General features: G+C 52.6%; 1 protein-coding gene across 16 annotated transcripts in view; it reads left to right on the plus strand.

Annotated features, from left to right (window-relative positions):
* Positions 1-15421, plus strand: part of PTPRF (protein tyrosine phosphatase receptor type F) — a 342731-nt gene extending 327310 nt beyond the window's left edge. For all 16 annotated transcript variants that reach the window (XM_072343754.1, XM_072343753.1, XM_072343759.1 and 13 more), the window contains 11 exons: positions 482-605; positions 1793-1968; positions 6064-6183; positions 6525-6679; positions 7918-8203; positions 9640-9818; positions 12012-12138; positions 12323-12448; positions 12941-13095; positions 13429-13564; positions 13684-15421. In XM_072343754.1, the coding sequence (XP_072199855.1) occupies positions 482-605; positions 1793-1968; positions 6064-6183; positions 6525-6679; positions 7918-8203; positions 9640-9818; positions 12012-12138; positions 12323-12448; positions 12941-13095; positions 13429-13564; positions 13684-13752 (1653 nt within the window). In that variant the 3' untranslated portion in view covers positions 13753-15421. The remainder of the gene's footprint in view (positions 1-481; positions 606-1792; positions 1969-6063; positions 6184-6524; positions 6680-7917; positions 8204-9639; positions 9819-12011; positions 12139-12322; positions 12449-12940; positions 13096-13428; positions 13565-13683) is intronic.
* Positions 15422-17398: the final 1977 nt, after the last annotated feature.

Raw genomic sequence — 17398 nt, forward strand, 5'->3', positions numbered from 1 at the left:
TGAATAGTAACCTATCAATTTTCATGACTGTTCCCCTGGCATAAGCTCACAGGCTCTGTTGCAGGACACTAATACACAGAGCTCCTGGGGCACGAGATGCCCAGGGGTCACTGTATTTCAGCAAACTGCAGTTCAAGATCTAATAAAACCGCTGGGTCAAGAACTGCACAGTCAGATCTCTGCGGAGCCCTGGCGCGAAACCAGATTTCTGCTGATGGGTCGATCTGGAGGAAAGGATGAGCACACCACAAGGGTAGTGGTGGAGGCGCATCCACGGCCAGCAAGGGCTGATTTGCATGTAATCCCTGGAGATGAATCGCACTGGGGACCATGCTTTGGTGTGATTATCAGTCTGGCTTGAACACCCCAGGAAGCTGTGTCTGTGCTGGTGCCCTGGGTAAGCACTGTGTGCTGCAGCATCCCATCCCACTGTGCTGTAACCACTGCTGCCTCTCTCCCTCCCTCCCTCTTCTCTCCACAGTCCATCGATCCCGGGCAGCAGTTCACCTGGGAGAACTCCAACCTGGAAGTGAACAAACCGAAAAACCGCTATGCAAACGTGATTGCTTACGATCACTCCCGGGTCATCCTGACCTCCATCGATGGTAAGAGTGACTCTAGGGCAGACATCCCAGCACGTGGCTGAGCCTGGCAATAGCAGGGGGCCATCTCTTGTTCTGGCTTTGCATACAGGTGGCCCCTGCATCCTTTTTCTTGGGATGGAAGTGGCTTTTCTAATGCAAATGCACCACCGATCCCCTGGGGGAGCAGGAGGGGAACCAATTGGTCCTACACAGCAGGATCTGTGAGCAGCAGTGATATGGAGGCTTGTCGCAGGGATCACAGGCAAACCCCTCAGTTAGACAGCTGTGGGATGGGCACATGGGGGAATTCTCATTGCCAGTGCCATACCATTGCTGTTGGTGGTGGCTGCCTTCCTGGGAGCCACACTGGAGAGCCCTGCCAGCCACTTGCTGATACCCTTTGTTATGCTGGAGGCTGTCAGGACCTGCAGGAAAAGGCTGCCCTGGACAAAGGGGCAAAAGGGAGCCCTCCAGCTTTGTTTTTTACCTCTAATGAAATGCAGATGGACTCTCCTTTTGGGACAAGAAGATTCCTGCTGTTTTCCCTCCCCACAGCCCATGCTGAGCAGGTTTGGGAAATGCAGCTCCAGGCCCCTGCTTTGCCGCATTCATTTTAGCAACTGGGCATTTGCATTTTAAAAGCCTGTACAAGAAAGTCCTTTTCTGGAGGTGATGGAGGCAGGGCAAGGGCTGGAGCAACCTCCAACAGTGGGCAGCAGTAGGGGCCTGACCCTGAGGAGGAGTCGGGTGGTGGAGGAAGGCCTCTGGTTCTGGAGTGCTGCTGTAGGAGAGGCAGGAGGACATTCCTTGCCCAACATCCCCCGCTAGCGGCCTCAATGCTAAAAGGTGCTGCAAGACCACAGCAAATAGCTGGTGAATTTAAGACAATTATTTCAATCAGTTGCTTGGGGCCAAACGAGCTCCTTAATATTCCTGCTTGTGAACTTCCCTTTGTGTGCTGCTGGCAGCTGTCTCTCTGCTTTGGTACTGCCTGATTGTTGCATTAATGTGGTAGTTGCAAAGGGTTCTTCTTTGTTCAGGCACCCTTCCTGCCCTTTGCAGGGATTCTGGCATCCCCCTGTAACAGAGCCTTGTTCAGAGCCCAGTGACTGTGCCAGCCTCTTTCCCTGCCCACGGGACCCAGCAGAGTGATAGGCACAGGGTCACACACTGTCCCTGGAGTAACACTCTGCCTTCTTCCTCCTCAGGGGTCCCAGGCAGTGATTACATCAACGCCAATTACATCGACGGCTATCGGAAGCAGAACGCCTACATCGCAACGCAGGGACCTCTGCCTGAAACCCTCAGTGACTTCTGGAGAATGGTGTGGGAGCAGAGAACAGCGACCATCGTCATGATGACCAGGCTGGAGGAGAAGTCCAGGGTACAGTGTGTGTTTCTTCTATATTCTAGTGTGGGCAGGAGAGAAGGATACAGCAGTGTGCAGCCCAAAGTGCCCTGTGAGCATCTCGTGGTGGGGCAGAGTGGTGGCAGAGCTTCCTGTCACCGTGCTGTTGGATAGCCTCTGCATTGCCTACATGTCTGCATGCACACCCATCCCTTCCCTGCTCACATCACCAAGAGGAAAGCTGTGCCATGGGGAGTGCTGACAGTCCCAGGAGCTGGGAGTGGCGGTGGGCAGGTGGTGTTGGCAGCATCCCACAGCCTGGCAGGTTCCTGGCGATGCAGGGGAGCGGCTGACGGGGTCTCATTGCAACGAGAAGGCTAATTTGTGCCTTGTCCAATGACAACATGTGTAAATGCTGGGCTCGTGCTGCCAAGATTAGATATTCTGATGTAATAAATGCAAAGCTGCCTGCAGACCGTGGGGAGAGTGTGAGGCAGAGGGGAAGGAGCGGAGCAGAGCCTTCACTGCAGATGGAGCTCACAACAGCAATCCTTGTTCAGCCCCGAGGCAGGAGTTGATAAGCTGTGACCTGAGGGCTCTCAGACCCCGATGCACCCTTTGGGCACAGCCAGCCCGAGCAAGAGGCGGCTCCGCTTGTTCCAAATTGTAAAAATTCTAGTGGTGAGCATTTGTGCTTGAGGAATATTTTAGCGTTGCCATGCCAACGGCAGGAGAAGGGGCTGTGTGCTCAAGCTGTGAAGCATTGGCTATTTTTAGCCCAATAAGATCCTTCTTGAGAAGCAGCAGCTGTCAAGTTTGGGTTCACTAGAAACTTTTGCCCGCATGCTCTCCTCCATTTCAAAGCTTCGGCGCCGAATTGCTCACAGGGGTGTCCCAGCCCACGCTGGCTGTGAGGAAGCAGCTGGAGCAACAGATCACCATGGCAAAACAGATCTGCTTTTCCTGCCCATACAAAAATAGGCTTTGTTCACGGGCTTCCCCAGCTCAGCAGATGCCCTGCAGCCTGCAGGGGAAAGCAGTGCTCCTTGGACAGGAGCTGCCTCCAAGAGCTCCAGCCTGGCTGTGTGCTGCCCCAGCGGGGAGGGGAACACACCCAGCGTTGAGCTCAGTGGGGTCTGAAGGTGCAGATGGCCGCCCCCTGCAGCGCAGGTCATACAGGGACTTGTTTTGTGTTGTAGTGTTTGTGTGGCATATGTTTGAAGTGTGAGGAAAACCCTTGTAGGTTGCCAAGCAAATCTGTGCCCGGAGTCCTGACTCACTCAGTTTCTGGGCTGCTTGGTTGGGGGAAGGCATTCGTATGGTGCGTGTTTCTCTGAGATAACAGGTTCCCTGTGACCCCACAGGCACTTCTCTTTGCCTGTCACATCTGTGCTACTGAGCTGTGCATTATCTCCCCACAAGCACACTCCCATTGTGTCATCCCATAATTACCTCCCGTGGTGCTGGTTTCTATCCCAGTCACGGTGCGTGCAGCAGGGCAGGCTCTGGTGGCAGGATGAGGTTCCATTGTGGGCAGGGGGTGACCAGAGCCCTGGTGGAGGCTGCAGGCTGCTTGCATGGCTGGGTGTGCAGCCGGGGGCTCTGCTCCAGGCATGGCCACCTCATGACCTTACACACAGGTGACCTTCCTTGCAAGTCTCAGGCACAGGGCTGTGTCTTCAGCCTTAGGGCCGCATGGCCAGGCGCTCTCAGTGCTGCTGCCTGCAGATAAGCTGCCCAGCACCAGCACCGGCTTTGCAGCCCTGTGGGGGTGACGCTGCTTTAAAGGGCTCCCAAGCTGCAGGGGAGAAAAAAAAAAAATCTTTAAAGAGCATCAGCTTTTATGGTCTGCAATTTCAGCTGGCTTGATGGTCCAAATCATCCTCCCTTTTTCATGTTTTCACAAAGCGAGAGACACATAAAGGATAGAAATGGCTGAATTGTGCAATTTAGCTACCTTCAAAGCTTTACAATCAGTTTCAGAATCATTCAGTGGCAGTTCAGAAACACACATTGTAGATTAGATCTCCCGGAGCTGTGAGCGCGGTGTGTCCCAGCCGGGGTATGTTGCACGAGAGCAGCATTAAAGCAGGGTTTCTCCCACCCTGGGCTATCCCCAGAAGAGCAGCAGAGCAGAGGGAGGGGAGATCTCCTGTCCCAGCACCGAGCAACTTGAGGTGCAGCCCCTCCTGGTGCTTTGTCTCCAGACAGGTGGATCCAGGGCAGGAGGCCATGGGCAGCGGTGCCAGCTGGAGCTGTGGAGCCAGACCAGGAGCTGGGAGGTGCCCGGCTGTTCTTGGACACAGGGCATCAAAAGGGAGGGCCGGGAACCACTCGGCAAAGCTGCCATAAGTGGCTGTTCAGGATATTGCTGTGCTCCTTAAATTAATGAGAAGCAAGCGCTGCCAGAAGAAAACATCTCTTATCTGCTTTAGTGCCACAGCGCATCGGCTTCAGCATAAAATTTACAGAGCTTGAAAATGGGGCATAAACATTATGGGTAAATTTGGCAGAAAATGTGACTGACTCTTATCTGGTCATGAATAAATAATTTTCAATTACCAGCCCAGGCGCTGCTATTATCCCTCGCAGGGAACTCCTCTGAAGTTTGTTCTGTGCTTGAGCACACGTGGCGTGGAGCATGTGGGTGGAAGGAGGGCACCGCTGTCCTCGTGGCGCAGGTCAGACATGGGGATATGCTGTGCCACTCACCTGCAGCGTCCCCTGCACACTGCATTGAGGGACAGGTTGGCACAGAGCTCATAGGATGCTGCTTTGTTCCCAGGCTGGGAGAAGGACTCTCAGGTGGTTGAAGGGCAGGGTGTGCCAGCACCCATGGGGCAGCCCTGGGACAGGAGCTTCTGCCAGGGCAGGGCACCCTGAGAGCCACCCCAGAAGCCAGGGTAGATGAGGTAGATGCAGCCCTCAGAGCCTGGGCTGCACTGCTCACACAGCCGGAGCGCAGAACCCCACCCTGCTTAAAGCACCTTCAATTAAAAAGCAGAAGTTCATTGATTTCTAATTAAGCCCGTTGTTTCCCTTCCCACACATTCCCCTGTAAACACACTCAGCTAATAATGAAGTTTACTGCTCCTTGACAAGCATAGATGATCTTCCATTCACTCCTCTCTCTTAGGGCAGGCAGCCATCCTCAGTGTGGTGCGTGCGGGTGGGAATGGAGCCCTCCTGCCTGCAGCTGGGTGCTGCGCTCTGTGGGTGGGAGCTCAGGGCACCAAATTACATTAGGGAGCTCAGGGATAGAGACTGCAGAGCTGGAGGAGTACTTTGCAAATGCTGAGCTGTGAAAAGCAGAGGAGGAGGAGGGCATCAGCAGGTGAACAGGGAGAGAGTCACGGGGAGATGAAGGAGCAGGAGGGCACATCCCTAGGGATGCATTAGGGCTCTGTGCAAAGCAGACGTGCAGTAGGAACTCGGAGGAGGAGAGGAAGGATACTGCGGGGCAGAGGGAGCAGCAGAGTGGTAGGACCGTGCCGCCTGCAGGAGGGGATTGAGTGATGGTTTTGCCACAGTCTGCATCTTCTCACAGAGGGAGGACAGGCTATGTGTGTGTCTGAACTTGCATCTGTGCCTTGCTGCAAAGCAGTTTCTGTACACCTGGGAGATGGAGATGGCAGGGGGTGCACAAACTACCAGGAAGGCGGGCTGCCATTGCTCAGGGATGCTGAAGGCACTTGGGTGGGGATGCAGGCTGCATCTCCATCACTCCAGCTCTCAATTGAGCATAGACTTCCCCAGAGAAACCACTGCACACCCAGCTGTGTGCCAGCAGCTCTTCCTGCCACTGCAGCTGCCATCTCCCAGGCAGGGGATGCTGCATGCACAGCCTCATAGGCTCCCATCTTCCCAATGAGGAGGCAACAGGCACAAGTCACTGCTGCACAATGCCTTCATTGCCAGTCCCCTGCGCTGCTTCCCACCAGAGGAAAGTCCCCTCTTTGAGCATGAATCTGGTGAAAAGGAGCCAAGGGTGTGCTGCCTTTCTGCTGGGGACTCCAGGAGGAAATCTTGAGTGTTTGGGACCAGCCAGACAGTACCTCTCTTCTACCTTCATCCCTTCCTGTTTCTTACCCAGTGGCCAGACACTGACCTTTTCTCCTCTCCTCCTCGCAGGTGAAGTGTGACCAGTACTGGCCGAGCCGCGGTACAGAAACCTATGGGATGATCCAGGTCACACTGCTGGACACTGTTGAGCTGGCGACCTACACAGTCCGAACCTTTGCTCTTTACAAGGTATGGCACTGGCAGGGGCTGTGGGGTACAGCACAACCCCAAGCACAGCCCCAGGCAGAGGCAGGTGCTCAAACCTCATTGATGTTTGGGAAACACCTGGGGGCAGCACCAGCAGCAGTGTGTCACAGCAGTACAAAGCCTGTTTGAAGCTCTGGGGACCCATTCACTCTCCAGGAAGGCATCTGGTTCTCAGCCCTTGGCCAACTAGTTTTGTTCCAGTGCTGCAGCCCCTCTGTGCCTGGTTCCTACTGGGCTGTGGCTGTGGCTGTGCTGGCACATCAGTGTGTTCCCCTGCTAGGATGAGACTGTCCTCACACAACACTTCTCTTTGTCCTCAACAGAATGGCTCCAGTGAGAAGCGAGAGCTGCGACAGTTCCAGTTCATGGCATGGCCTGATCATGGGGTCCCAGAGTACCCCACCCCAATCCTTGCTTTCCTGCGGCGGGTCAAGGCCTGTAACCCACCAGATGCTGGGCCCATGGTTGTCCATTGCAGGTAGGACAGTGCATTCACAAAGCTATTCCAGGGCATCTGCCTGCCGGACCTGTCCACCTAAGAGTGGTATCTCCTGCTCCTGCAGGAAGGTTTTGCAGCAGTGTGAGCTGCGCTGTGTGCTTGGGAGGGGAACAGCTCAGCAGTTAGAAGCAGCCATGCAGTGGTGAAGTCTGTATTGCTTCTGCTACTTCAGGCTAAACAGTGCTGCTGTACAGTCTCAAAACACACCTTTCCTGCAAAAATGCAAGCACAGTTTAAAAATGAAATGTTCTGAGCCCAGTATAAGTAGGTGGTACCATTCAGAAGCACATCGCTGACAGACGTGCATGCAGTGACCTGTGCCAACATTCACACACAGTATTTACAGTCAAGCTCTCTAGCAGGGTAGAAAGGGAGCTCCTTAAGGGAAAATATTAGTCTGCTAAGGCTCGGCATCCCATCCAAGCAAGATTTATCTCCACCAGCCAAGTGGGGACTATTACTGAACAAACCACTCCATCATTGCTGTTCCGGTGTACACCTTATCAGCAGTGCTTAATGCTCTCCTTTCATGCTCTGTTTCAGATGGGAGTGGGGTATAATTAACACACAAACAAGCTGTATTAAAGCCCTGTTAAGGATCTGACTTGCACCATAAATGAGGAAATGTCTGGCTCCATACCTCTGCCCACATTTACACATCACAACAGCATGTCTTGTTTTTGGGGTGTTCTGTGGGTGAGCATTTTGGGGGTTGCTTCTCCCCTTACAGCAGGTTCAGAGAGGTGCCCAGTTTTTGAGCAAAGAGCTCAGCATAGAAATGCATAAACTCACAGTTCTGCTTCCCCCTCCAGGTCTGACTGCCCTTGTTTTATGGGTTAGGAAACAGTCGCCCAGGTTAGAAAACAAGCAGGCTTGGTGTTTATGGGCTTCCCTGGTGCTGGAGCCCAGCTTGGACTTCAGGTTTTCCAACTCCACGCACACATATGTTGTTGCTCTCCTGGCTGTTAAGCACATCTCTCCTTCCATCATTCCACCAGCAGTGTCCTTTCTGCTCCTTCTGGCCAAAGGGCGTAACAGAAGGGCTGAGTAGCTTCTCATACCTTCCCATGCCACATTCACTCCTCCTGTCACCTCTTGTTGGGGCTCAGCTCATTAGCCTGCACTGTAGGGCCAGGAGCTGTGCTAAGTGAGATCAGAGCTTGCCCAGCATCCGTAGGACTCAGCATCATCTCAGGCTGCGTGCTTTGTTCCCGCAGTGCCGGCGTGGGCCGAACTGGTTGCTTCATTGTCATTGATGCCATGCTGGAGAGGATGAAACATGAAAAGACGGTGGACATCTATGGGCACGTGACGTGCATGCGCTCGCAGCGCAACTACATGGTGCAGACAGAGGACCAGTACATCTTCATCCACGAGGCCCTGCTGGAGGCAGCCACGTGCGGCAATACCGAGGTGCCTGCACGCAACCTCTTCGCTCACATCCAGAAACTGACCCAGGTGCCTCCAGGAGAGAGCGTCACTGCGATGGAGCTGGAATTCAAGGTCGGTGACAGCCCCGTTGTCCCTTCCCCAGGACCATGTCCCTGTGCACACAGCCTCACCGAAACACTCGTCCAGGGGCTGGGAGAGCAGAGACATGGCTCATTGCAGGCACTTATTCTTTTGTGTGTTTCTAAACCAGGTACACAGTGATTTAAAGTACATTTGAATTGTAAAGCTTGTGTCGGCCATGGTCCCCCCTGGATTGGCAGCTTCTGGGGAGAATATAAAAGGCAGATGGATGCACAGTTCTCAGCAGCGTGTTCTGCTCTGGGTTCACTGTGCGGCAGGAGCTGCATCTGAAATCAGATGCAGATCGTGTTAGTGATAATTGATGTTACTGTGAACAACTTGTCTGGAAACGGCTCCAATTTAAATATGTGAGACGTTTATAGCCTCATTTCTTCAATGCTGAGCTCTGTTATTTTTTAACCACCTAGACTCCAAGCCTCAGTGTCTAGAATTGGTGAAGCAGAGTTTTAAGGCGGACTCTTTTTAAGAAGCCATGCCCACGTTTTGCTATCTGTATTTGAAACTGCTTGCTGCAAATATTTATTGCAGCCTTGGAGAAGGAAATGAGCCTTGGTAAGCGCCCGTGTTCTCAGGTGACGTGCATTAGTCCAGTGAACTCATGCAGGAGAATATGGTTCATGCAGGGAGGTAGCAGACCATGCAGGCTTTGAAATGAACTGCAGCAATACAACTTCACCCTGGGAATTCCTACCAAATGACAAAGGAGCAGGAGAGGCAAAAGATTGACTTTCTGTGTAAATTAGGAAAAGCTGATCAGCTCTGTTCTGGGGTCTGCATCGCTTCCCAAAGAGGACCTTTTCCTCTTGCAGTGAGCCAAGGGCAGCTGCTGCCACACACAAAGAGCAGGGTGGCTCTGGGGCTGCTGGGGGAGTCTTGGAAAGAGGAGGGGGGAAAAACAAAAAGGCTTCTGATAGAATGCCTCTGCCAGCATATCTAAATAACACGTTTACCACGACTCCAATCTACAGGGCTCATAGAGAACCATAAATCGTCTCGCAGTAACCCAGAATAGATCTTCTTTGCCTGAATATATCACAGTTCTCACATTTTTTTTGGGTTCTTCTGGGGTGAGAAGTAAATAATGGGATGCTGCTGGAAGACAGAAAGCCTTCCTTCCCCAATTGCACCAAGTGTCCCTGGTTCAGCAAGGTGCATGGCTTCGTATCTGGGGTGGGTCTCAGCTCCACTGTGTGCAGCTTCAGGTATTCACCAGTGGTTTCCCCTCGGTGCTCACTGGAAGGGAACCACTACTGCTAGAAGGATCTAGTCCCCAAGAGATGGCCTCAGTGAGAGGAGGGACCATGGATACATGGCTGGGGCCTCTGCCTGCCCTGCTGCCAGGGACTCAGTTTTAGCCCAGTCTGCCCTGTGCCCAGCAGCGTCTGACTTCTCTCCTCCTCTTTCAGCTGCTGGCCAACTCTAAAGCACATACCTCACGTTTCATCAGTGCCAACCTCCCATGCAACAAATTCAAGAACCGCCTCGTGAACATCATGCCGTACGAGCTGACGAGAGTCTGCCTGCAGCCCATCCGGGGTGTCGAGGGCTCTGATTACATCAATGCCAGCTTCATCGATGGGTACAGGTAAGAGCCACAGAGGGCACCTGAGCTGATCTGCCTTCTCCTCTTTTCCAAGGATTGATCCTGGCTACCTGGAAGCAAGCTGGGAACCATTTTGCTGCATTGTATCTCTGTCCTCACAGAAGCTTCATGCATATAGTTACAGTGTGTGAAGACTGCTAGTGAGTGAGAGTTGCCAGGCTTGTTTGTATTGCTATAGACAGATGTCCACATGGCTCAGGCATGAGCCTCTGCAGGCGGCTGCGGTAGTTATAAGACCTTCTGGTAGGCATCTCTTGGCATGTATTTTATTTCTGTAGCGCGTAATGCAAATCTGCAGCCCTTTGCTAGCTACAGCAAACAGGGTGTGCTTGCGCTGTGTGGCTAATCCAGGCAGGAGCCCAGGGTTCATTCAGCCATGTCTTGACTCTGGGGAATCTGGATCCTCAGGCAGGGCTGATGCTGGACACTGGGGAGCATATCACTGGGTTCTGCTCCCCAGGATCCCCTTTAGAAAGCACAAACTGAGATCTAGCAGGGTAATGATACTGACAGCTGGCATCGCTTTCTCAGATGCAAAGTGCCAGCGGAATGCAGGGAGACAGCCAAGTGGCCATGACTCCTTCCCAGCAAGTCCTCAGATGGTAATCCAGGCCAGATCCCAACGACACACTTACAGGACTCCCTCCTGCTATCTCTGCAGCACTGCAGTAGGCTCATCCAGCACAGCAGTGGGTAATGCAGTGATGGATGTGGCTTTGCCTGAACGCTGCTGGTGGGCTGGTGATCTCCCAGGAACAACAGGCAGTGCCAAGGGAACAGATGTCAGGTGTCTGGCAGCTGCTATGCCACAGCTGATCAAGAGCAATGCTGACTTTGCTACTCGGCAATGCCATGCAGAGGGATGCCAGCACAGCAGGTGTCACCATTTCATGTGCTACCTACCCCATCCCTAAAGAGCACCATTAGCTCTTCCTGTCCTTTCATTTGAACAGAGTGATCTTCCTTAGTGTTAACTAAAGAGATCGGTTGGCCCAAGGTCCTGCAGACATCCCTGATGCTGCATCTTTATTAGCTCTTTTGTTTCAACATGCACTCCTACTCCCTGCTTTTTATGATGCCATATAAATCCACCCCGAGGCAGCCCCTGTCTTCACCCTGCACATTATAGCTATCCTGTTGCTCATTAACTTGGAGCGCTGGCAGGGAGCTGAGGCATGTGGTGGGCAGATGCTGCCCCTCGTCCCACAGGCTCCGGCACCCTACAGTGGTGCAACTGGCCCAGGGACCTGCCTCTGAGCAGCCACATGGGCAGCATAGCATGCCAGGATGGGCACTCACAAACCAAAGAGCCAGCCTGTCAGAGTTGGCCCTTCTCAGGGTCACCAGAGCCTTTAAGCTGCCCTGGCTGTGCACCACTCGCTGTTCTCCCCACTCTGAGGCAATGCTATGACATCCTTGGGGGCTACAGTGGCTGTGCCATCTGCTGGCACTGGGCACAGCTGGCAGCCCACGTGTGGCTTGTGGTAGAGATATGGTCAGTAGGCTCACAGGGAAAGCAGCTGTTTGGGGCTGGCACTACCAGGAAGTGCCCAAATCTCATTGTGGTAGGGATGTTGCCTGATCCTTAAGACTAGTTGGAAAGCAGTCAGTGCTTCTTTGTTCCATCAGCACAAAGCTGTGTGGCTAAAGCTGCAGTGTGTGTGATCCTAATAGCTGCAGAAGTGTGCCAGGAGGGTTTGGGAGAGCAGGACAGAGCATGGTCAGCTTTCATTGGGGATGGGGCAGGTAACACAGGACACATTTAACTGCTTTCACACAGGGCACTTTGCAAGATGCTCTCTTGGAGCAGCGGACAACTTTGGAAGCCTCTAACAGGGTTGCAAAATGGTATTGGTTTCCACACTGCCCTAATTACTAGCTGGTGTGTGTGATCAAGGTGATCTGATTCATTTCCTCTGTCCCTTCTCGTGCAATGGGAGGGGAGTTGGGTGTTGCAGTCTATCACTTGGGAGGGATCAGCAGCTCTTCTGGATCCTGTACCTGGAGGTACCTATTGCACCCAACAGACATAGACTGGGCAGACTTATCCTTCCCATGGTACCTATGGTCAGCCCTGGAGACCTGATCTCCTTCAGCTGTGTTGTCAGCCCTGCAGCACAGGGTCCTGCCTCCAGCTCTCCCAGGACAGCTCTGAGCACTGTCTGTTTGTTGCAGGCAGCAGAAGGCCTACATCGCCACGCAGGGACCACTGGCCGAGACCACAGAGGATTTCTGGCGAATGCTATGGGAGCACAACTCCACCATCGTGGTGATGCTGACAAAACTGCGTGAGATGGGCCGGGTATGAATCCTGCATGGGGGAGAAAGGGGCTGTGTGGGTGTCACTTCGGTCTGTCTCCAGCACCAGCTGCTCCAGGCCACCCTCCTGGAGTGTCCTATGTCCCTGTGCTCCCACAGCCCAGGGAGTAGGAGGTAGGGGCAGCAGTGTGTCAGTGCTAACATCTCACCATGCTCCTCACCTGCAGGAGAAGTGCCATCAGTACTGGCCTGCGGAGCGCTCTGCCCGTTACCAGTACTTCGTGGTGGACCCCATGGCAGAGTACAACATGCCTCAGTACATCCTCCGGGAGTTCAAAGTCACAGATGCCAGGGTGAGTGTTCCTTCTGGCTTCCTATCTCCTATGCTTCTGCCAGCCCGGGGCAGTGAGGGGAGCATGCAGCAGCTCCAGGAGGGACCGGAAAGCAAGGAGTTGCCAAACACTGCAGCAGGAGGGGCCACTGCCCACACCTGCCGCTGCTCTCACCGCAAGTTCCTTCCTTGCCAGCTGTGTTGGCCCCTGTGAGCAACTCACCGATCTCTATCAGCATCAGACCCTGCCTTGCCTGCGCTGCACATGTAGGCCAGGGTTTAACACGGGATCCACTAGAGCTGGGTGCAAAATGGGGGCAGAATGTTGAACCACAAGGTCCTGAAAACCTGGGGAGGGGTGCGAGGTGTGTCTGGGCTCACCGTGATCAGTGCACACTCACCTAGCCAGGGCCAGGGGTCAGGGAGCAGGTCACCAGAAAAAAAGGGGAGCAAAGCAAGCACCTCTCATTGTCCCCTCACCTACAGTTTCCATGTAACAACCCTGTCCCTGCAGGACGGCCAGTCACGGACCATCCGCCAGTTCCAGTTCACAGACTGGCCTGAGCAGGGAGTGCCAAAGACAGGAGAGGGCTTCATCGACTTCATTGGGCAGGTGCACAAGACCAAGGAACAGTTCGGGCAGGACGGGCCCATCACGGTGCACTGCAGGTGAGTGGGAACAAATGAGGAGGTGATATCCTGATATGTCACTGACAGCATTTCTGCCAGATGAGATGAAGGCAGCACCCTGCTCCTTCTGATGTAAAATTCCTTAGAAGAATCCTTGGGCAGGGCATGGTGCTTGATCCAGAAAGACAGAATCTGTGGTCCCCATGGGGCTGGGAGGGCACTTCTGTCTGGCATTGTCCCCTTAGCCTTTCTTGGCCCCACTTGGCTGGGCATACTGGCACTGCTCCAAGTAACAGGATTGTGGGGGGGGGGGGGGCAGCTCTCACTGAGGCTGGTGGGTCTCTGACTGCACCTCCTGCTCCCTCTGCACAGCGCTGGGGTCGGGCGCACAGGCGTGTTCATCACACTGAGCATCGTGCTGGAGAGGATGCGCTACGAGGGGGTGGTGGACATGTTCCAGACGGTGAAGACTTTGCGGACGCAGCGGCCGGCCATGGTGCAGACAGAGGTGAGTGCCCTGCTGCCCAGAGCGGTGGGAGATCTGTGGGAAAAGGGAGGGGTGCCAGCATCTCGGGATGACATTCCTGCATCCCAACTCCTCACGCTTCTCCCCCCGTTGCCTTGCAGGACCAGTACCAGCTGTGCTACAGAGCGGCACTGGAGTATCTCGGCAGCTTTGACCACTATGCAACGTAACTAGTGCTTTCCTCCAGTCGCGGTGGGGATGTCTAGGAGTGGAGACGGGTCCCTCTGAGCCAGAGCCGCCCATTCCTCAGTCCTTCTGTACAGACCGAGGTGCTGCCCAGGCAGCAGACCTCCATGCCAACCAGTTCTGACCACGGCATTTAGGAACTTCACCCCAGCGCCAAACGAGGGAATCCAACTCCAAAAGCATTTCCAGTCTCTGGCTGCATTTCTGCTCATATGCATCTCTCGCCCCTCTCTCACGCGACTGCATTTCACAGCGAGGCTTTAGGTGGGTGGAATGGGATCTTTTTCTTTTTTTTAAAAAAAAAAAACAACATGTAAAATAGTTACTAGTGGTTTTTATAATCTCCTCTCTTTTTATTTTTTTATTATTTTTTTTTTTGCAAGTCTTAATGTTTTGCTGAGGCAGAACTGGACCCGCCAAACTTCGGGGAGTTGGGTTTGTTTCTTTCTTTCTATCTTTCTTTGAATTTCCTTTTGCTTTAACATTTTTTTACTGCCCTATGTTTATTTCAGCCCAGTCACTGCTGGTTCTGCCCATTTTAGTGCAGCTTCCTTGGTAATTTGCAGCAGCTGGCTTGTGGTTCCTGCCCGGCTCCATTCCCCTTAGGCTGCTTTTTAATTCTCTGTAGAATATGAAATTTCATGGAACTGGACCTAAGCTACCAATTATTTTTTTAGCCTTTCCCTTCCCCCATTATTTCCCGAGTAGGTTTGGGAGGGCACGTAGGGTCCCTGGAGAGGCGGTCCCATATGTCAGCTGGAAACTGTTCGGTCCTATTACAGTGCGTGTTAAACCAATCCAGTGACCGCGTGTATTGGCAGATCCCAATATGACGTGAGTTGTCATCACCTTGTTTGTGAGAGACCCGAAATCCTGGGCTCCTGGCCTGGGAGCCTCTTTTTGTGTCTCGCTAGGAAGGGGGCAGGAGAAGCGAGCAGGTCCCACCCTTCCCCAGGGATGGGCTATAGAAGCGAGACACAGCCCTTCCTGTTAGTCCCACGGTTCTGTGCGTGCAAGCGCCATCCTGTCACCTCTCACCAATGAAGTGCATTGGAGCATTTTACAAGGAGCACAACCCCGGCCATTCCCAGAGCAGAGCCAAGCAGGCTCTCTTTGGAGGCAGGGTATCGCAGGGAAGGGGAGGGGGAGCACACATGGCTTCAGAGGTTGGGTGTTTCTATACTTTCTGCTATCCTGCAAATGTTAAAAGTCATTAGAATATTGTATTTTCCGCTACTTCAGGACGTTCTAATGAACCAATGTGGCAAGACTACTGGACTTAATTTAATGGTACTATATATTAATACTCCTTATTATATCACGCTTGCACTAAAGACAGAGTGAGCAGCCCTCTTTCGAGTGCATTGAGTTATGAATAAAGGTGGTGGAAGGGTATCTAATTGTATTATCACATGTATTCCGAATGTTAAGAATCCAAACTACGTTGAAATCAGCAATCCAGGGTTGGTAATGTTGGAGGACACATTCATTTTTACCTTGTGGATGCATAGTGCTGTAGGGGTCACTGTTGTATACAGTCTGTTTTCTATTTGTTAATAAAAAAAAAGAAAAAAAAAAAAAAAAGAAAAAAAAATCTACAGCATCATTGCATAATTCTTGATGTTAATAAATTTGAATAATCGGGTTTCATACAAGCTGGCTTTGCTGTCTGTTTCTTCATGAATAAACAGAAGCGATAAGACTCCCTCTGTGATGCATGGGCACACTCGCCAGCCTGGCACCAGAGAGGCCCTTTCCACAGCCACATTGCAGCCATAGGTGCCCTGCACTTCCCACTAGGCCCTTGTGCCAGCAGAGAGCTTGGGGACCTTCTGTGACCACAATGCAGTAATGCCATTCTGCGGTACTGAGCACAGTTGCATATGAAAAGTACTGCTAAGCAGTAAAACCACTGCGTGGCCCCTGCCTGCAGAGCAGCACTGGAGTAAGCTCAGGTGTGAAACCACTTCAGGCATGCTTTGTGTGGCTGTGCCTGCTCTACATACGACTGTCAGCCAACATTTCCCCCTCACCCACCCGGTGCAAACCCAACACTTTCCCCAGGGCTGACCTGAGGTTGGTGAAGCCCTGCCCTCCCTCTGCTGTGTGGCAGCTTCACTCGAGGACGTGGATCTGAGGGCAAAAACAAACCCTTGTCCTTGTGATGCAAAGTACGTGCACAGGCGTGTGTGCACAGGCACATGTCAGCACCGCTGGTGTTGGGGAGCTCTGCTTTACATCGCTGCCAAGGCCGGGGATGGCAGTGCTACGTGGCTGAGAGCACACCTGCTCACCTGTGGGTGCATTTGGGAAGAAAGACGTGCTAACTGCTGCGTTTTAGGAAGCCAGCCAGTTGGAAAGCAGGTAGCAAGCACCCACCTGTGCTGCAGCAAGAATGCTTTGGCTGTGCCTCTGAACTACAGCTGATGATGCTTTCACCACACTATTGTGCTGTTCACTGAGCACTGACTGGGCAATGCCACATGCGCAACACGAACCGTTGGTCCATGGATGGTTTCCAATGCTGCTACTGCTGTCTCTCCCCTTCTAACAGCTTGTTCTTAGTCCAAACCCTTCACAACCAACCCACGGAAAACACAGCGTCACAGAACACTCCCAATTCACCTGCACTGCAGGCTCCACTTCTCTGCTTGCCACACGAGGTATCTTTTTGTCAGGCAGTACTGATGGCATGGGTAGAAAGAGAAGCAGCAGACAGAGTCATCATCTCAGCATGGACTGTACTGGGAACAAACACAGCAGTTTGAAAGCACTCACTCTTTTAGCACTTACTTCCATTTATCTCAGCATATCTCACAAAGAAAAAAGGGAAAAAATAAATGACTGTAATTGCATGCCCCTGACAGACACCGATGCCCACCCTCAGGCCAGCACAATGGCTATTGCTGTACTCCAGGCAGACGAGCCATGCTGTCCGTGCCCAGTGCTTGGCACTGCATTTCTTAGCTTGCTCTGGCCAAAAATAATTTAATCTGGCTGGCAGATTTGTCCCGTTTTCTTCAGTACCAGTTTGAGTTCACTCCCTCTCTCTGATAAAGGCCTGACTTCTTCATGCTTCAGACCTTGAGAGAGCTGCCCCAGGATGCTGCAGTAAGGAGGCACTTGGCCTCTTTCTTTTGGAACCCCTCCTACAGAATGACTACATTTGCACAGAGCATTGGATCCGGATAGCTAACGCTGTTGTGCTGGGGTCTTTCTCCTAGTGCAAATTCAATTCCTTGCTTTTAGCAGGTAGCCCTAACGTCTGCTCGGATAAGCAGCTTTGTAAAGGGCAAGATTTGCAGAAAGTGGGCAGGTTAGCAGGTGGGAGAGCAGATAAAGGACAGCTAGCCAAAGGTGAGTGAATGGGCACTGAGGTGCTCTGGTGCTCTTACTGATCTGTATTCTGTATTCATTCTATTGGTACCCATAACAAGAGAGCTGTGCGAGCCCCATTGAGGCCTGACTTGCTTTCCAGCACTGCTAAATAATACATTGCTCCACAACGTGCCTTTTGGGACTCCATTTTTTTATTATTATTATTTGTTTTCTAGGGCAAAATAGTTACAAAAGAAGGAAAAGCAGCAGCTGCACCACCAAGCAAAGCTGCACTTAATCTGTGCAGCAGCT

This window comes from Excalfactoria chinensis, chromosome 8 (genome assembly GCF_039878825.1).
Source record: "Excalfactoria chinensis isolate bCotChi1 chromosome 8, bCotChi1.hap2, whole genome shotgun sequence".
In the NCBI taxonomy this organism is placed as follows: domain Eukaryota; kingdom Metazoa; phylum Chordata; class Aves; order Galliformes; family Phasianidae; genus Excalfactoria; species Excalfactoria chinensis.